Source organism: Pavona decussata, unplaced genomic scaffold, assembly GCF_977016875.1.
Source record: "Pavona decussata unplaced genomic scaffold, jaPavDecu1.1 SCAFFOLD_16, whole genome shotgun sequence".
Classification (NCBI taxonomy): Eukaryota; Metazoa; Cnidaria; class Anthozoa; order Scleractinia; family Agariciidae; genus Pavona; species Pavona decussata.
The window spans coordinates 2,960,581-2,980,478 of record NW_028145439.1 but is presented as its reverse complement, the minus strand read 5'-3'; the positions used below and the strand labels follow the sequence as shown (position 1 = coordinate 2,980,478).

Below are 19,898 nucleotides of genomic sequence, written 5' to 3'. Positions count from 1 at the left end.
TTATTTTGTATAGCCCACAAAGTGTAAACAGTTGGTCAGTATCTTATGTTGTAATGCGGTAGTGTGCCATCCATGCATCTTTTAAGCTCCTTCACAAGCTCAAGTGCTTTATCACCAAACATTATGCGCTAGATATAGGTTAAAAATGACGGCATTTTAAACGAAGAACTTCACGCAAAGAAATGCTAACTTCTGCCCGCCATATTTTTTCACAACTTTTGTGGACTCCCTGTGGTTTCGGTTTTGTTTTATACTAGTTTCCAGTTTTCCAACGGTCGCGTTCATGACTTCTTACACAACAGACCATCAGAGCGGTACGTGGTCACACCAAGGTCACACCAGTTTGGAAAGTTGCAGAAAATAATTATGTCTGAAGGAGTTAGGCAAAGAACTGCTCCATCTGAAGCACAATCTGCTGGTCATACTTATGAGCAAAAACGACCTAGGAATGGCGTTAAACAGACGCAACAACAAAGGTAACGTGCGGTTTTCAGAGCAATGGCCAAAGTCCGTCTTTCTTGATCGATCAGGTGGATGAGGTTGGAACCTTTCAGAAACATTAAGCTTATGAGATTTGCATTTTTTTGATTCGCAGGAGTTTCGTATTATCCGTTCTGTTAGGAATCGTTTCAATTATCTGGTAAGTAAAAAGTAGTTTTAATTTAATCGTTAAGAGGGCTGTCCGAAAATTATGCCTTTTCTTGGGGTAGGGGAGGTGGCGGCATTGGGTATCATGTTTTTAGAAAAGATTTCCACATAACCCCGTATATTAATTATACAGTCATGCACCACTGTCATATTAATCATCTTCCACAAACAGCAAGCATTAATACAGAACTTTTGAGTCACAAAATGTATGAATAAGTAATTAATGGAGCTGTATGGAAGTCTTGCTTATTTTTCTACCTACACTCATGACATCACATCTGCACCGTGCAACCCCTCCCTCCTCTCTTCCTCCTCTTTCCTCACCAACTCTAAAGCTTCTAGGGTGCCTTAATCGACATATCGACTGATGTATCGGTTGATATGTCAGTAGTTACTTGATCGACACCTGACCGACTTGCAACAGATAATTATGCTGCTGAGCTATCAACTGTTAGTCAACGGCCGACTCACCAATGTCATCGTTGATTGACCAGCAATCAGTGAAAATCCACCAACAAATTAAAAATATTTCACCGACATTTGATCAACTTTCTGTCATTTGCGACTGACATATCGGCTGTCACTCAGTTGAATGTCAACATATACCCATCAATATGTTGGTCATTACTCGATTGACATGCAACCAATATGCCGCTCAGCTATCAACCAATACTCAAGCAAGAGTCAACCGCTAGCCTACAGATATTAAGACCATTGATCAATAATCACTGAGATAAAATTTGGTGACACTGATGTGGGTAATGTTTCGGCAGATTGTCGTTGATGGATGGTCGATAGTTGGTATCTTTGACTTAGAGGTCGACTCTTGTTCGACTATCAGTCTATAGTCACGTGCGCAGCATGTCAGTCATTTGATTGCTTGTCGGGGGTTCCAAAATTGCCAAATTTGCCATTGCCTGCATTTCTGGACATAAGTGGAGTCGGGCGAGGGTCAATCGAGTAGCGATGCCCATTAGATGTTCATCGATTGAAGGTGGATAGTGTGGGTGGGCTAGCGGTTGACATCTCGCTCAATTATCGTCTAATGCAGGACCGACAGTTGACCGATATGCCACCAGTAATTGACAGATAAGCTACAGACGATATCACAGTCGATACGTCTGCTGACATCGGTGGACGCTCGACCTATATATCGGTGAGCTAGCGGTTCACTCTTGGTCGATAGCCGAGCAGCATATCGATCGTGTGTCGATCAAGTGTCGATCAAGTAATGATCAACATCTCAACCAATGCATCGATCGATATGTCGGTCAATGCACCCTATAAGATGCATGCTTCCCCTGGCCTCGATAACCTATGGCCCCAATTTTCTCTTTAAGATAAACACTTCATAGAAATGAACACTTCTCATAGAATCACCCTTTGAAGATGGACCCCTCTCTAGTATAGAAATCTTTCTAGAATAGACACCTCTCCAGTCCGCACTCACCTCTGTAATGCAGACAGCTTAGTAAAACAGTTAGCTCTGTCAGACTCTCTTACATCTCTCTAACATGGACACCTATAGAGCTAAGATGGACACATTTCTAAGATGTGCACCTTTGTGATGGACATCTGTTTGGATATGAAACAGAGACCTTGTCAAGAAGGACACCTCTTAGACACCTATGTTAGCTCTACAGACAGCTATAGCTCAGACACCTCTCTAAGGTTAGGCACAAGTCTTTCCAAGATAGACACTTCTCCACCAACAGCAGTTTCTTTGATGGTCACTTGTAAGACAACAACTCTCTAACCTGGGGTGATGGGGGTGATCATCGTACCTTTTAGGGGTTAATATGGTACCTTTAACAACAACAACAACAACAACAAGCCTTTATTACCGGAATTAAAAAACAAGTTATTAATACATTTAGGTATTGAGCCAAAAAATATGAGAGGAAGTAAATGTCAGTCAACTGATTTGGTACCTCTTAGGGGTAAAAAGTTTTTCAGACCACACCCACCAAAACCAATCACCTTGTCACTTTTAAATGGGAATTCCCCCCTTCCCCTGGGGCTCTCTAAATCTTACACCTCTGAGCTATAACTGAACAGACAGCTCTCATAGTGGATATCTCTATAAAGGTATTGTAGACACCTCTCTGAGGCAGAAATCTTTGTACATGAAAGTCAGATACTTTTTTTAAGACATTGACCTCTATAAGATGGCCGGAACACCCCTTCAATATTTTGCACCTTCTTAAGACATCTCCAGAATGCTTGGGTTGACTCTCTATAATGGAGAGTTTTCTGTTCATCCTAGATTGCCACTTCATCATATTGCTGTCTTGTTGTGTCATTATATCACCCAACAGCCTGATAAAAAAAAATTAAACAAATTACACCATAGAAATAATAAACTGTTGACATACTCATTACTCTGGGCTTCTTGAAAATATTCAAAACAATAATTGTTTTTATTGTGTTCTTGTTATTTTTTATGTATTTTTACAGGTCATTGGTCAAGATTGTGTCGCGCACAGTTACGCTGCTCTATGTCTCGTGTGTGATAATAATGTATACCTCACCAGCAGCAAGAGATCTCATGATCTATTTACATCCACGTAAGTTGGGAAATTGAAAGGCAGAGGTCATTACGGTCTTATGTTGAATTTAAGGTTGAATTTTCATTTTGCACAAGAATGCCTTTGAACAGCAATTTCTCATGTGGCCGTTCAATTTAATGAAAGAACATGGCCTGCTAATTTTTCTTTTTTGCTTCAAAGCAAAGCGGCGATCTGGACAAGGCTGATACCAAATCACTGTGAACAAGACTCTAGCAGAGTCGAAAGCTTAGAATTTTACTTTCATACAGTGTACAGTCAAAAACTTACAAATTCAACCGAAATCTGTTTTGCACTATTTTCTTTGCTTTTCTTTCAATGACTTGAAAGTTCATGAAAGTAACAATTTAAGAAAATGCAATTTTTTTAACTTAAGTGACTTAGAATACATCATCATACATGCGCATTTATGCATTTTATGCGCATTTGATCATATTTACACGTTAATTTGTGCAGTAGAAATTTTAAAAGTAAAAAATATTAAATGTAAAAATAATATTATCGTTGATGTACTTTTATTGCTTTTGTCTGAATGTGAATGCCCACTAACAGAAACATCCTACAGGAACCACCTTGTCCAACTGCTAAGAAGTGAATAAATTAACAACATTTTTCCTTGCTAATATTATTCTCTCTTTCTTCTTTTATCTCATCAAGTGAGGAATCCATTTGAAAATTTGTCAGATCCTGTTTCATATGGTTTGCCTGCAAATACCATTAATTTTTATATTTCCGGCCCCGCTGGCAAACTGGGGGTATGGTAAGTTTCATTCACAACAATTTATTCTTCTATTAGGCCCCATTTCTATGGAGAAAAGTTGTCCCGGGTGGAAGGGTCACTCGCCTATTCGAGCTACCCTGGGCGAGCCAACTTTTCCCATATTTCCTTACAAAACTTGGCGAACCGTTTACATTTCATGAGAAACAAAAAGTTGGCTCAGCTGGAAGGGTCACCCACCTAGCCAGGTCACTCTTCTTCAATGGTAGGGTCACCCTCCTAGCTGGGCCAACTTTTCTCCATATAAACACTTTGGCTCACCCAGCCAGGTCAACTCCATCGAGGTGAGACAATCAGTGCATGTGCGAGCGCTGTTGGCTCGGGCAAAGGGGTCAACTTTTTTCTCATATAAACGCTCGCTGAAGTTGACTTGGCTGGGAGGGTGACCCTCTTTACTGGGGCAACCTTTCTCCATATAAACGGGGCCTTAGAAGGTACATTGGATTCTATTTTGTGTGTGTGTGTGTGTGTGTGGGGGGGGGGGGGGGGGGCAATTGGGAAGGAGTGGGGGCTGAAATCTTGTCTATTTTGGGGGAAGAGAGGAGTGGCGAGAAAAGACTAGTATTCTCCTTAGTATAAGTAGTCCATGGATATATATTTTAGACGTGGTGGGGGAGGTATTAATAATTTTTATTAATGGCTTCACTTGCACCTCTATATTACTTTTGAATGTGCGTTCTACCCCTCCCCTTTCCAACCCTGGGAGTAAATGCGTAAATGCTACATTCTAATTTGTGTTTTGTTTTTTAAGGGATATTCCTGGTAAACATGTTCCTGAGATGCAAGACTCCAAATCTGAAAAACATTCCCATCTCAAGGATGGAAATCCAATATTTCTGTACTTCCATGGCAATGCTTACACAAGGTATATGTTACTGATTCTCTCTACCTGCGGTCAGTTTTAAACAACCTTGGTTGGATGATCATTGTCATTGAAGGCACTGCTGGATTGATAATTCGATTGAAAGTGCTGCTTGATTTGCTTATTCAAAACATCAAGATACAGTAAACACCCACATTTAAGAACCTACTTTTATGAAGGTCAGCCTGAATAAGTCTTCATAATTATGTTTATTGTAAGGTTCTTAATATATTAGAGGTGTCTAAAATGCCAAATTTCAATTGGCCTGGAGGTTCTTAATCCACTTGTTCTTTCATGCAGGTGTTTAGTAGATGAGAAGTTAGATGCTACTTACTATTCTAAGATTTAAATGGATAAGGCGAAAAATTAATGTGAGTTGCTAAATGTGATTTAGCCAAAGTTAGGCTCAAGTCAATGTGGTACAGTGTAAGTGGTCTTGTTTGTGGCAGTAGGTGACCTATGGGGTGGTCCATAGGTCTTGCCGGGCCAGTTCCTTTTGTGTGTAATTTGCATTTGGCTTGCAATTTAGCTGATCTTCACAAATCATTTGCTGTGCAGCCAATCATCGTGGATTCTTCTCTGTCTAAGTTAATGTCAGTTACTATTGTTGCTGCAAGTGTTAAAAAGCAAGAGGTAATTATGAGACAAGGCAACAGCTGAGGATGAGTCATGCAAAGAAGGGACTTAACTATGCCAGCTAGAATCCTTTTGTCAAAAAAAGAAACTAAATTACGAGATAATTAATGTTACTACATGTATCCCTTTCAGTAGTCCTCTTTTGAGTAAATCCAAGTGTTCTTTGTTTCCTAGAGGGAATCCAGGCCACAGATCAGGAATCTACAAGGTTGTCTTGAAATTTACCCACATCTATTTCTTAAATCATTTGAGAAATCATTATTAATAATGTCTTTCACCCAACACTGTAGAATAATAGAGGAAGATTGAATAGCAGTTATGTAGCAAAATGGAAAATTGCTGTTTTTTCTTCGATATCTACCCTCTTCATCTTAATCATTGTTTTCCATTGTTTTGTTTTTCAGTCTGAATTTTTGTTATTAGTTTACTTTGTTCATTTTGTATAATTGTTATTGTGTTAGTAATAAAAATGATGTAAATTAAAAAAAATACGTCTTTAGGTAACAACTGATATAATTTGTCATCATATCAAACATATGACCAATGCCCAGTTGGCTTGATAGCTCAATTGGTAGAGCACTGCACTGGTATAGCAGAGGTCATGCGTTCGATACCCATTCAAGCCTGAATTTTTTTCTCACAATAAGAATTTTTTTTTGTTTTTTACATAATAACATGAAGTGTTCTGTTTTTCAGGTTTTGACTTCCTTAGATTATCATGTGATCACAATTGATTATCGAGGTACATGTTAGTCAAGTTTTCTACGGACAGTAACAATTTATTTTGTCGCTCCTCTGTGTCATAATGTTTGGTTCTGGGCTATTATTGTGCCACATGTTTGTTCCTCTTTGTTTTCCCTTGTAATCACAAATATCATGATGGTTATTTGCATGTGAATTTGTCAGTTATATAATAGTTATATAATGCCATCAAAAACTAACGGTTGCAACTGAAGTAAGTTTAGTTTTTATAATATAATCAAATGAATGAAATAGAAGAAAGATCCTGCGAGGATCTTTCTTCTATTTGATCTTTCATCTGCAGTTCAAAATATATGTTTCATATATTTACATTTATTTATTCATCCTTCACGGGTATATTGCAAACTCACAATATGACCAGCTCCCAGTTGGATTGATAGCTCAGTTGGTAGAGCACTGCACCGGCATCGCTGAGGTCATGGCTCGAATCCCGTTCAAGCCTGAATTTTTGTCAGGCTTTCTTTTCGCAACTGCTTAAATTGTGTAGTTACTGCAAGGATCTATCCTTGTATTTGTATCTATCATCCGCAGTTCATAATATGTGTTTCATATATTTACATTTATTTCATCAAATGAATGTTGTTGTTCATTAGGATTTGGTGACTCTGAAGGAACACCCTCTGAAAATGGTAAAATAATGTAATTTAAATATGTGGCTGATTGTTAATGTGTTAGAAAACTATCCAATTCAGTTATTGCCAACTTGAGATCTCACAGGTTGAAAACCAAAATGTCTGATTTATCTAGTCACTAGACAGTGCAAATCCTTATTTAAAAAAAAAACATGCTTTAAAGTGAAGGGTTTTTTTTATATTTTAACATAAAATATAAGTTAATCTTGATAAGCAATAACTGAGCCTGCAGTATCGCTGTGCTATTACTCCACCTGACTTTCCTCGTCTGGAGCATTCTAAGCATTCTAGTTAAAGCATGATACCATGCACATTTTCTCAATGACCTTCTCTTTATAGGCCAACTGCAACCTCTCTTTGTAGCTCACTTACCACTCTTCCAGTTATTGCTTGCTTTTCTTATTTTTCTAACACCTCTTAATTGTCTGGTGCAAACTTTCCCATTTCATAAGGCCCGGTTCAAACATCAAACCTGTAATGTGCTAAACCTAATGCAAAGTAGCGAAAACAATAGTTTTTGCTCATTAACGTTAGCTTTGGCACATGGAAAGTTCGTCCTTTGCACCTGGCCTTGTTGAAGGCTGGGGAATTGCTGCTTGTTGCAGTACCCCTTCTGAGCTCTGTGTTGATTAGCTCCTTTGGGGAAGGGGCATATTGTTATCTCCCTGGATAAAGTTAAGTTGGCCTCAGGACATTATGCCAGCCCTATACCTGCCTTGAAGTACTGGCATGAGACTCCTTGACAATGGCACCATATTAAGGCCGGGCTTCATCCTTTGGGTTTATCTGGTTGGTGGGTTTTATCTTAGACTTTCTCAAAGTTGCTTGCTCGCTTCTCATTGACAACCACACTTCTAACCAAGGTGCATGATCGCGCTTTGCACTGTCTGAGCTCAACCTTAGAGCTGTGACGATTGTGCTTTGAGCTTGTAAGCAAGGTGCACAATCGCACTTTGCGCTCTCTGACCTCAACTTGTAAGCAAGTCTAGGTTTTATCTTTGTCAGTCGATGCGCCTTAATATTTGATTTACATGTAATTACTTCAGTCTCTGAAACTTGTCACTTCACTCTCTTCACAGGACTCATAGAGGATGGCATTACCACTATGAAGTGGATTAGATCACAAAGTCCTAATGTACCACTGTATATCTGGGGTCACTCTTTGGGCTCAGGGTAAGAGCTCTTTGCTTGTAGTGAATCTGAAAAAATGATAGAAAAAACAGTGAATTTTGTTTCTTACACTTAATGTTAAATTGAATAAAGTCACACTCTTGATTGAACGAATCAATTCAAATGAATTTTTAGCTGGTCTCATTAGACTGCAAAATAGTCGGTGTTTTTGTGCTGATCTATCCTACAAATGCACACATTCGTTAGCAAGGACAGGGGAGAGAGACACTTTTGCCACATTGCCCCTCTTTGAGTTAATTGTTTCAGTGATTCGTGTCTCCTGCCAAGAATTTCAAGAGAAAAAATCAACTCCTCAATTTTTGCAGCCTGTAGTATCATGCATGCAAATAAATACAACATCCAGAGAGAGTAAACCATTTATTTCCGAGTTGCTTTCATTAATTGAATCTCATTTTAAAATATGAAAGTGGAGCTATGCAATGAAAAGTAGTTCATTTATATGCAAACAAAACTAATTTTCACATAAAAAGCTTTCCATTTAGCCTTGCTTTTAAAATGAGGTTCAATTAAAGCAATTTGGAATAAAATTGTTTATTAGAATTGCTGGTAAGTTATGTCCAAAATCATTTAAAAAAGCAGCCTTTACATATTGTTGTGAGAGAATTCTGTTTATTTACATTTAATTTTATATATTTTCACTATTCAGGGTAGCTGGTGGAGTTGCAAAGATATTATGTGATGAAGGTTAGTTCTGGTATGATCCTTTACAATCCTGTAAAATCCAACAGGACATGCACAAAGCTCAGCTTTCATAATGAACAGTTCCAGAAAAAATGCACACCCACCTCTCGAAAGGCCATTGGAAATTCCAAGGGGAAAGGGGGTCCAACGTTTTAGAAGCAAAGTATGAAGCAAAACTGGAATTTCCTGGGGGAGGGGGTGCAAAACAAAAACCTTCTGTGGGGGGGGGTTATGGATATTTTCTGGAACTGCGCAGTGAGGATCAAAGCAACTCAGAACTGGCCTATGAAACATTATAACATAGCACGCTTGCATCCTAATCTAATTCCTATTGGTGTCACCATGGTACATTTCTCAACTAACGCACGGCCGTGCGTCCATCCGATGACTTGTGCAAGTCAGATGGGAGAAGCATGCGCGCGCTATGTTATAAAAAACTTTTTACAGGGAGACAACATAAAAAATGCAGTTTATAAGAGCTTGTCGAAGTTTAATGAAACGTTAAGATTAAACCGATATGAGAAACCACTTTAACTTTTTTTTTTGTACAGAAAATTTTGTAATTCATCAAGAAAAACCTGTTTTCCAGGAATCATTTACTTTATTTTCACTATGTTATGAAAGAATTGGTTCATGCTTTTAGCGGTGCGTATATCGAGTTATGGATGCACTTGGGAAGTTTGGAGAGCACTCAAGAAGCTAGAGTTGCTAACATGAAATTTGCACTATACAAATTTTAATTATTATTATTATTATTATTATTATTATTATTATTATTATTATTATTATTATTATTATTATTATTATTATTATTATTATTATTTAACCTATGTCACTGCATGATATTATAAAGGAAAATACAGGGAGATGTAAAGAATCGACCATAAGAGGACACAGAAAAAATCTGAGCCCCAGATGGGATTCGAACCCACGACCCTCCGTGTTCTAGATCGGATGCCCTAACCACTGAGCTACTGAGGACTCGATCAAATATGACTGTTTGCATGTTTCTTCACAGAAAAAGTGTAGCGAAGAGTTTTGCCTTCACTACACTTTTCACACAATAAAAAATAATGCTGTTTCCATATTTTGAAAGAAAAACGTGTAGCAAAGGCAAGTGTGTCACTGATCACAAAATACTCCACTATTCGTGGAGTAATAACTGCCATTCTGAATATCACCAAGACCCAGGGGATGACATTGATGGTATCCAGAGTGTTGCAGGCACTGAGGGGGAGCAGGGATGGCGCAGTGGTGAAAGCACTCGCCTCCCACCAATGTGGCTCGGGTTCAGTTCCTGGACTCGGCGTCACGATACGTGGGGTGAGTTTGTTGCTGGTTCTTGTCCTTGTTCCGAGGGGTTTTTCTTTGGATACTCCGGTTTTCCCCTCTCCTCAAAAACCAACACCTCAAAATTCAATTCCATCTGGAATCTGAGGACCACAGGTTTGTCAGTCGTAAAGACTATTTAGTGTCACCCTCGTTGAACAAAGTTGATTTGTTTATTTATTTTTGAGTTAAATGTTTGTTGTTAGGATCTCCCCCGTCTGGGATCATCCTTGAAGCACCTTTCAACAATATTTGGGAAGGAGCAGTCAAACACCCCATAACAATGGTGAGTATAATCCTTTAACATGGCTTTTGTGCAAAACTGCTTATATCACGTAAATTACAAACAAGGAAGAGTGTTCCATTTGAATTTGCTGAGTATTTTTTTACCAACTTTGATATGTTTGGAAATCACATACAACTCTTGAATTATGTTTGATATAGCTTCTCAAGCCCTTAAAAATTAAGAATTGGTTCATGCTTAGCGTGCGTATATCGAGTTATGGATGCACTTGGGAAGTTTGGAGAGCCCGAGAGAAGCGTAAGAGTTGCGCCTCGAGCAACTCTAGCTTCTTGAGTGCTCTCCAAACTTCCCAAGTGTATCCATAACTCGATATACGCACAGCTAAAAGCATAAACCAACTATTTTATATCAGTGAAAATAACGTAAATGATTCCTTGAAAACGGTTTTGTTCCTGATTAAGTACAAAATTCTCTAAATGTGGTGTACAAAAACACAAAGGTGAAAGTGGTTTCTTATATCGGTTTAATCTTGACGTTTCATTAAACTTCGAGAAGCTTTTATAAATATACATTTTTTATGGTGTCGTCTCTGTAAAACGTTTTTTATAACATAGCGCCTGCATGCTTCCCTATCTGACTTGCACGCATCATCTGATGGACGCACGGCCGTGCGTATGTTGAGAAATGTACCATGATGACGCCAATAGGAATTAGATTAGGAAGCACGCACGCTATGTTATAATAATTATTAGTTTTAAGGCTTCAGTGATGAAGAACTTTCTCATTAACATGATTTCTTGATCTTTAGCCCTTTAGGTTTCTTCCATACTTCAATGAGACAGTTCTGGATGAAGTAAAGGAAGTGTTTCGTACTGATAAAAGGTACAGAATAAATAAAAATTATTGGTTTTGGTCTGAAAATCCTTTCCTCTCCTTAAATAATTATGTTAGTCAGCTTTGTAAAACCACTACAATGTATATCCACCATGAAATGAAGAATTCTCCGTGGTTGTGATCTGTAATTTTACTCAAAATGCTGGAAGCAATCATTCAAAGCTTCACAATTGTCAACATTTCGTCTTCTTCACTGAAAGGGCCTTTGTATTCTAGCTTATATTACCTTCCGAGAGGTTCTACAATAAGAGCAACCGCCTACTTCAAATCATAATGTCCGTTTCGAAGTTCGTAAATGGACTGGGCCCTAGTTTGCACATTGTTCAAATTGCGTCATATGAAAGATCACATAAAAAATTAGTGAGTTTACCAAGTCCTGCCAAGTTTGGAAACTATGGTTTGGGCTCATCCTCGGTGTAAAAACCTGTTACGTTCACGAGTGACGTAGAACAAAGAAAACAAAAAAGTCAAAACAATAGATAGAACGAACATAATAGTAATAAAACAAAGAAAAATTTCACAGGTTTTTACACCGAGGTAAACCCCAATTTTGGTTATGTTTTATTGCATACTAGTAACCAGGCTGTGACCTGTCAAAGGTCGGCCAAATTCCGTACAAATGTCTTAAATTTTTCCGATTTTTGAAAGACTTCAATTTGGTTGCAAGCTAACGACAGAACCTCAAACTTGGTAAACTGACTTATTTTATTGTGATCTTTCTTGTTATGGCCTTGAAACGTCTATTATAGTACAGAAAACAGGTCTTGCCAATTAGTTGCAACTCGTTAATTTTTGTTTTTCATTAATTTCACTTGTGATTTCTTTACCTCCCCTAAATTCATTTTGTTCTGTCTTTGATTGTTGTAACTGTAATAATATTAATTTTATCGTTAAACAGTCGTACGTCTGGCCTGCCTAGATTAGCTCTCGCTACCTGCGGGCCAGTCTGTCTTTTTTGCTGAATTTTTGAAGTTTTGAATAAACTTGACTTAATTAAATGAAAATTTAAAAACTCGTCCCCAGTCCGGAACTGGCAATTGAAAACCACGCTCGAGGAGGAATTCAACGGACCTTTCACTTGCGTATCCTAACCAATGTTAATGCGTTTGTACAGCTGTTTCGACAAAGGTTGTCCAAAAAAAGCGTACGGGACAATGCCGAAAGGTAATCAAGGAAATACCCAATAAATTTCAATAAAAGCTCAGAATCCATAATGCCTCGACCGTACAACGAAGACTTGAGATGGCGGGCAATATGGATTCTGAGCTTTTATTGAAATTTATTAGGTATTTCCCAGACTACCTTTCGTCATTGTGGCGTACGCTTTTACGCTCTTTTGGACAACCTTTGTCGAAACAGCTGTGAACGTACTGGTTGAATGTAAACGCAACGATCCCTTAATACTGGATGCGTGTAAACACCGTCTTAAAAGATTGATGTGGGTTATATTGTCAGCCTTGTTTTGATTTGCCTTGGTGTTATTTTATTGTCATCGTTAGGTTAGCGGATGTGTATTGTCCAATACTAATCCTTCATGATAGGGATGATGAAATTATATCATTTGAACTTGGTGAAAAGGTAAGTGTTAAAATGTGTATAGCGCCCTGTGCAATATATCAAACACGAGGAAGAATGTTTCATCCGATTTTCAAACACCGAGAATTGGGTTGAAAAAACGAGGCGCAGCAAAGTTTTTTAACCAACTTCGACGTGTTTGCAAAAGGGATGAAACACTCTTTCGAGTGTTGGATAAAGCTTTTCTCAAACTCATTAATAATTAATCAATAGAACAAAGGAAATCTCTACTGTGACCGTGGTTTGGACATGTGATCCTAATTACAATTAAATTTTGCCAACTTTAGCTTGAATTTCTCCAAGAATTATTGATCATTTGAGAAGCCATTTCAAACACTCAAAAGTGTGTTTCATAAGATATCCGAACACCTCGAAGTCGTTTAAAAAAACTCAGCTGCGCCTCGTTTTTTCAACCTACTTCTCAGTGTTTGGATATCTGATGAAACACACCTTCTCGTGTTTGATATATTACATCAACCATTAATAATTCTTTGAGAAATAAAAAGCAAAAGTTCACCAAATTTTCTGATACTTAAGATCACATTTCAAAACCTTCTTCACGGTAGTGATTTCCTTTGTTGTCTCTTCATGAATTATTGGGAGTTTGAGAAACAAACTTCATTAATGAAGGTTGGTCACAAAATTTCTTAATGATGAAAATTATCCATTCAAATGTTGGTTTGATTTAATTTTTTTTTTTCAAAAAGGGTTACTGTGTTTCGTGAAATTTTAACTGTTCATTAAGTAATCCTGAAAATCCGGCACTTCTCTTTTTGTAAGTTTTCTTTTTCTAACTTTGTCTTCTTCCATGCATTTTTATGACAGCAAAATGTGTGAAAAAAATTGAAGATGGGAGTCTGTTAGAAATTAAGTATTTCATATTGAAACGAGTCCCTGTCCAAAACGGTTTTTCAACTCCCGAATATGAATTTAGCAATCAGTTCTTTACTTCCACGTATTATGTTCCTGTTGTCATTGATTATTTCCTAAACACTTTTTCTGCTAACCGGTCGTTTCGCCCACGAGTTGTTTCGCTAACGGCCAGTTCGCAAACTGACCTAAGACGTTAACGAAACGACTACAATTTCATTTTCTGATTCTTATATTTCAGTTGTACGAAAGTGCCAAGAACTCAAGGCCGTCTGATGCAGGTCCTATCAAATTTGTTGAATTCAATGAAAATTACGGACACAAGCAGATTTACAAATCAGACAGGCTTCCAGGAATTTTGAGGTATTGTGCTTGCGTTTTAGTCTCAATCTTGACATAGGTTTCTGCAATTTTGCTTTCTAGATCGATACAAATGTGTGTACAGGAAATACTCACCGATAAGAACCGCGATTTTTCAAGGTTCGCCTGAAAAGGCGAGAACAGGGATGGCGGAGTGAAAGAGCACTTGCCTCCCACCAATGTGTCCCGGGTTCGATTCCCCGGACTCGGCGTCATATGTGGGTTGAGTTTGTTGTTGGTTCTCGTCGTTCCTCCGGGAGGTTTTTCTCTGGGTACTCCAGTGTTCCCCGCATCAAAAACCAACATTTCTAAATTCCAATTCAATGTGGAAAGTGTCCCCCAATTAGCGCTCTGCGCTAAATGCATTGACATTTAAATAAAGCGTCACCCTCGTTAAACAAAGTTGATTTATTTAAGAGGTTCTTATGTATTTGGTGTTTTATGATAATTGAGGCTATTTAGGTTCTTAAATAGATTCCTATTTTCTTTCTTTTCTCTTTCTGTCGCTGGTCCAAATGGGTGTGGTCTCTTTCTTATGTGCGAGAAACATTATTTCAAAGTACAGTTACGCAGTGAGTCTACTACAGTACTCGCTGAAACTATCCAAATCTTTAGTAAATAGAGGCAATTATTTGGTACGAGTAGAGACCGCGTAAGCGGTAGGGCTGTGACTGATACTCCGAATGAAGTATCAACAGCGCATAAATTTTGTACAGATTACTTAAATTACGCTTCACTGAAAAAAAAAATTCCTCGGAATAGTGTGGGATATACACTCCCATTCTTGTTCCAAGGAGTCAAGTGAGAAGTATCGATCGAGAGATGTTTTGTGTTTCTCGCTAGAACCGATATGTTCGGGTAATGCCAGGTATCGATTATGTTGATTGTTTGGTATCGGCCCTCTTTGAAAGGAAACTGTATTCAATTCGCGGGCCCGGGATCGAACCCCTGACGTTCCAATGGTTCCATATACCGTTCGGATTCTTACGATTTGGCTACAGACATGCTAGGCGATATAAACTAGGATCATCACACGCCCTGCATACCACTAGGGTCAGTAAATAGTAGTTATGCAATGCTTTGGAGTGGTATACCGTGAAATATCCCACGAGTGACTTGATTTTTCTTAGTATATACACGAGCCTTTAGGCGAGTGTGTATACAAAGAAAAATGAAGTCACGAGTGGGATATCTATTTCACGGTATACCACGAGAAAGCAAATTGCATAACTAATTTATCCCATGTTACTCATTAAATTAACACAAAACGTTACTCTTTAATGCTTTAAGAGCAAATACAATCAGTGAAAAATATTACGTTTCTTGAAAGTACATATTTTTGATAAAAAATTAAACAACATTAATAGGTACTGCTCATTAAATGTTTAAAAGCTTTTCAGCAAAAGGTAAGAAGTATTCAGGAAAAACTATTTTGACAAACTATTTGTTTGGCCGCGAGGAACGCCGGGATTTTTTCGTGGAATACTACCCGTTGCATACCGCATAGTATACCCAGAATATGCAACGGCTTTCTAGCTTTCGGATTGGCTGTATTCTCTATGGGATGGGATAAATGATAAACTTGCTCAGAAAGTGAGTAAAAATTCTTTATTCAGGGAATCATGTCTTCTTATGTTGACTATGTTACTTCTGACAGGTTTGCTCTATGCTCCTCAACGAGTCTCAAACGTTCTCTATTTATTCCTATGCAGGGAATTTGTCAAGGCAAAGTGACACCAAATGTAGAAAGTCAAAACTTCACAACTGGAAGTTCTCTACAAATGTGACAGGAGTGATTTTAAATTCTTTCAACAAAGGGCTTAGAATGCATTCAATTAACCGTATTCTGGAACGAGAATAAACCAAATAGTCTTACAGTCAGTTTACGTCACGCATTACCAGTATTTCCGAGAATGAAATGAATATTCGAATTCGTTTTTTAATGTCTGGCATTTGAATGGAATATTGAAGATTTCTCTAAATATTTTTCCGAAAAAGCCGACGTATTAACTAAAAACAAATTCAAAATACTTGGAAAACAATTGTTATTTTTGAAATACGTAATGCTGTAATGTAAAGAGAAAATTCATAGTTTTACATCTTCAATAGACTAGGGAAATTTCTAAAGGGAACGCTAAAATCTCGCTGATGATGTTTAAAACTGACTTCAGTGTAAATTTCAAATTCCGTTCAAATTTAAAAAATACTGTTCACGCGTGACTGTAAGGCACGTTTGAAATCCTTGTCGACACACAACACTCAACATATTTTTTATATTGTAGCAGCTCCAAATTCCCGATTTTGGGCGGGGGGGTGTAATGTTATCCATCCTACTGTAATTGTTACTCCCCCCCCCCCTTCTCCCCCCTTTCAGAATTCCATTTCGCCTGACACCCCAATTCCATCTCCAAAATAAGGGGAAAAAATTAATAAAGTTTCTGTTTTACGTGCTGGTTAATTGACTTGTTTGGTTGATTGTTTTACGTATTTAAAGACATCTATGATCCATGTACTAGTTTTCTGTTTGCATTAATAAAACACCTGACGATCTTTTTACTAAACGTTTAACTAAGCTCTGCTATAGAAGAGGTTGAGGAAAAGGGGGATGTTTTATCAGCTGATGTTGGCTTATTTAAAGGAGCAGTGTCACCTATTTTTAGGGTCACTTTGTATAGACAAAAAAAACATGTTTGTATGGTTGAAAACGTCAAAATAACGGTCCAGTTTATTTTAACAATAACCCTACTAGTGCACAGAAACTGGAATCATTCATCGTTATCTGCGGATGGCTAGGATGGAAATGGATTTCAACTTGAAATTCAAGTTCCTCCTATGTATCTTGGAAAAATGGGTAAAAAATGGTTATAGTGGTTTTCTTGCTCCGAGAAATCGTTTCATATCTTCTTTCCGGTACTCTAAGAGCAATTTCATGCTCACAAAGAGTTGCTTAGTAAAATATTTGAGCACTTTTCACCAACAAACAGCAAAATTTCCGTGATAGTACCCCTTTAAGCCAAGGCCTCGTCAACAAGTTTCGCAGACAACAACAAAATAAGCGTAAACCTTATTGCGAAAACAAAACTTTTGAAGACGAATGCTCCTACGTAGAAGAAATAGATCGCAGAGTCTTTAACTTGGCCGAGGATGCGTTCAGTGAAAACTATGTTCATTCAGCCCTATCTTGAACGGGGAGGGCGGATTCTGCCCGCAGCTACTCTGACCCGGAATAACAAACGCCCTGAAACTTCAGGACTTCTTCAGAAATTTATCTGGGAAAAAATTGGTGTGGTCGGGTAGTGCTAAAAGACTTCGATGTTACCATGAAAACCAATTTTTAACAGGCCATTTTTTCAGAAAACGTTTAAATTTTTAAACTTCTCTTCCCGTAACTCTTATGTTTTTAGCCTATGATTGTGTTCCTTTATTAGTTTTGATGACTTTTCGTTCAATTTCGGCGCTTTCCTACAGTTTTGGGAAGATCCAGAAATCCAAGATGGCCACCATACGAAAATCATTACGTAATTATATCGTCATAAGTTCGCGTTGCTGACCTCAAGGAAAACAGTTTTGCCGTGACGTACTATCTATCCTCCAAGTCTCACTTTTTATAGCTTTTATACTTGCGAAGTTATGTGAGAGGGTGAGGGAGGGGAGAGACACGAGAAGACAAAAAAAAAGCCCGTTCTAGATAGGGTTGACCAATAATGGGAGACGTTGACGAAAATATCGTGCCGAGTTTTCTTATCACCTCCCCTCAAGAAATATGTTTGATAATTTCATAAACTCGCTGTTTTTTGTTGTTGTTGTTGTTGTTGTTGTTGTTGTTTTTTTGCTGGAAGTCAAAGCTTTGACGAAGTGACCGCGAGAACGAATTCCCTTGTGGCCCATGAGTTTGCAGGTCCATCACACAAATCACTTTGTCTTTGGACAGCACTACCGCCAGTTATTCCGACAGCTACAGGCCAGGTTTGTTTTATACACAAAGAACATTTTGAGGCTCAAAAGAATAATTTTGCTTTGATTAAATGATCGTATCTTTTAAATAAGCGTTAAAAAAGGAAAACTCGCCGACACAGCTTTGATGGAATGCAAATTGTCCGTCCACATTCCCAGAAAATTCGACATAAAAATTTGAGACCAAGACTGACGTCGCAGTAAAAAAAACCCTTTTTATTTCATAAAATTTGTTTAGATTTGAAAGAGATTTATTTACGGAAAATATCTTGTAACAATGGCCACATTTTCTTTCTTTTTTTTCTTTTTCTGTTTTGTTTTACTCTGTCATCTCAGTGTCGGCAGAGTGCTTTTCGCGCGCTTTTCGCACGATCTGATTGGCTACTCAAACTCCAGCTAATATTTGCTGTTCATCTCTCGGCTTTGAAGTGGTTTTCACGTGCCAGTGTTTTTCTCCCATTTCCCTGAAATAAAGTGACGGAATGGGGCTGGCTATTCGCTGGTTTGGAGTATAAATTAACCAATTCTTCACTTCAGTGTCGGTGAACTTTACTAGTTTTTATTCAACACATTGTGACACTGCCCAAATTTGGTCATGGTACACTCGATATTCGTCGTCTGTACACAACAGATATCCTGCGATATACGTAATTTCGTGTGTCGGGAAGAAAAATGGCATAGCGCTTTAAACAAGTAGCGACCTCGGAAGATCGTCTCCAGCTTTTCTGCAATAAAATTGTGCTTTGTTATCGATGTGTTGAATAATAAAACAATTATTCTGCTCAATCTTGCGGAATATCTCCTGATTTTAGCCAACTCGGCCTACGGCCTTGTCGGCTAAGTATCAGGCGATATTCCGCGCGATTTCGCAGAATAATTATTAAATATCTACCACTACTACCACCTCGGTTTTATAATCGTTAATCATGAAATCTCATGCGTTGCTCAAGTGGTTCAGATTTTCCCATCAGAACTGCTGGTCTTTCATTGTTATGGTGATTTTTCCGTTTTCTGGTCAAACTGAATCTTTTAAATGTATATTCAATATTTACGCATACATGAATTGCACCAATGATATGAAATCTAGTTTTCCTTCAAACAAAGATTTGATTGTACTAGACTATTTCCGATATTTAAAATTCTAGCTTTACTATAAAGCTTGGGGGAATAAATCAACAGAAATTAATTATTCATCTAAATTCTGTATTATTTTTTCCCCCATGCCTCGTAGCCAAGCTACAGCTAGAATTTTAATACATCGGAAACGGTCTATCAGTCTGCTTTGTTTTATCATTTCAGTGTGACCTTTACTGTAAATGTGATTTGTATTTTAATCATGTTTTCAAATAAAGACGTATTAATATTGTTATTATTATTATTATTATTATTATTATTATTATTATTATTATTGTTATTATTATCATTATCATTATCATTATCATTATCATTATCATTATCATTATCATTATCATTATCATTATCATTATCATTATCATTATCATTATTATAAATATTATTATTATTATTATTATTATTATTATTATTATTATTATTATTTGTATATTTAATAGTCAATTGAGCAATATTTTCCAGCTGCCATTGACGGAAAAGTGCCCTTTTCGATGTTCAAAGTTTCACTGCCACTACCCTTTAGATTTACAGTCTTAATTTTTTTTTGCGGCCTTTTAAAATACTCTTATTTTAAAGTGCTCTATCCCTTTCGAGTGAAACCTCCCCTTACAGCCACTAAAACGGAGTGCCACCCCCTCTCCCTCCCCCACTTGGGGACTCAAGCTTGGTCAAATTACAGCTAACAACAGTTTTGTTATGGAACCTTATATCAAATATTGAAGTTATGGCCTTTTTTGATCATTTCTTTCATCAAGTATTTCACGATATGGTGTTACAATTCTTT

The 19,898-nt window shown here is 37.6% G+C and overlaps 1 protein-coding gene and 1 non-coding gene across 2 annotated transcripts; one reads left to right on the top strand and one right to left on the bottom strand.

Annotated features, from left to right (window-relative positions):
• The first annotated feature begins 287 nt into the window (after positions 1 to 287).
• LOC146487349 (lysophosphatidylserine lipase ABHD12-like) lies at positions 288 to 16,487 on the top strand. Its single transcript, XM_085087243.1, has 15 exons — positions 288 to 476; positions 596 to 640; positions 3,106 to 3,215; positions 3,873 to 3,975; positions 4,745 to 4,858; positions 5,666 to 5,699; positions 6,188 to 6,233; positions 6,847 to 6,882; positions 7,965 to 8,058; positions 8,723 to 8,760; positions 10,293 to 10,372; positions 11,139 to 11,212; positions 12,724 to 12,802; positions 13,911 to 14,032; positions 15,742 to 16,487. Exons 1-15 carry the CDS (start codon positions 367 to 369, stop codon positions 15,761 to 15,763), a joined length of 1,107 nt encoding a protein of 368 aa, XP_084943369.1. The 5' UTR covers positions 288 to 366; the 3' UTR covers positions 15,764 to 16,487.
• Positions 9,665 to 9,738, bottom strand: Trnas-aga (transfer RNA serine (anticodon AGA)). Its single transcript has one exon. It is a non-coding gene; the product is annotated as a tRNA-Ser (tRNA).
• Positions 16,488 to 19,898: the final 3,411 nt, after the last annotated feature.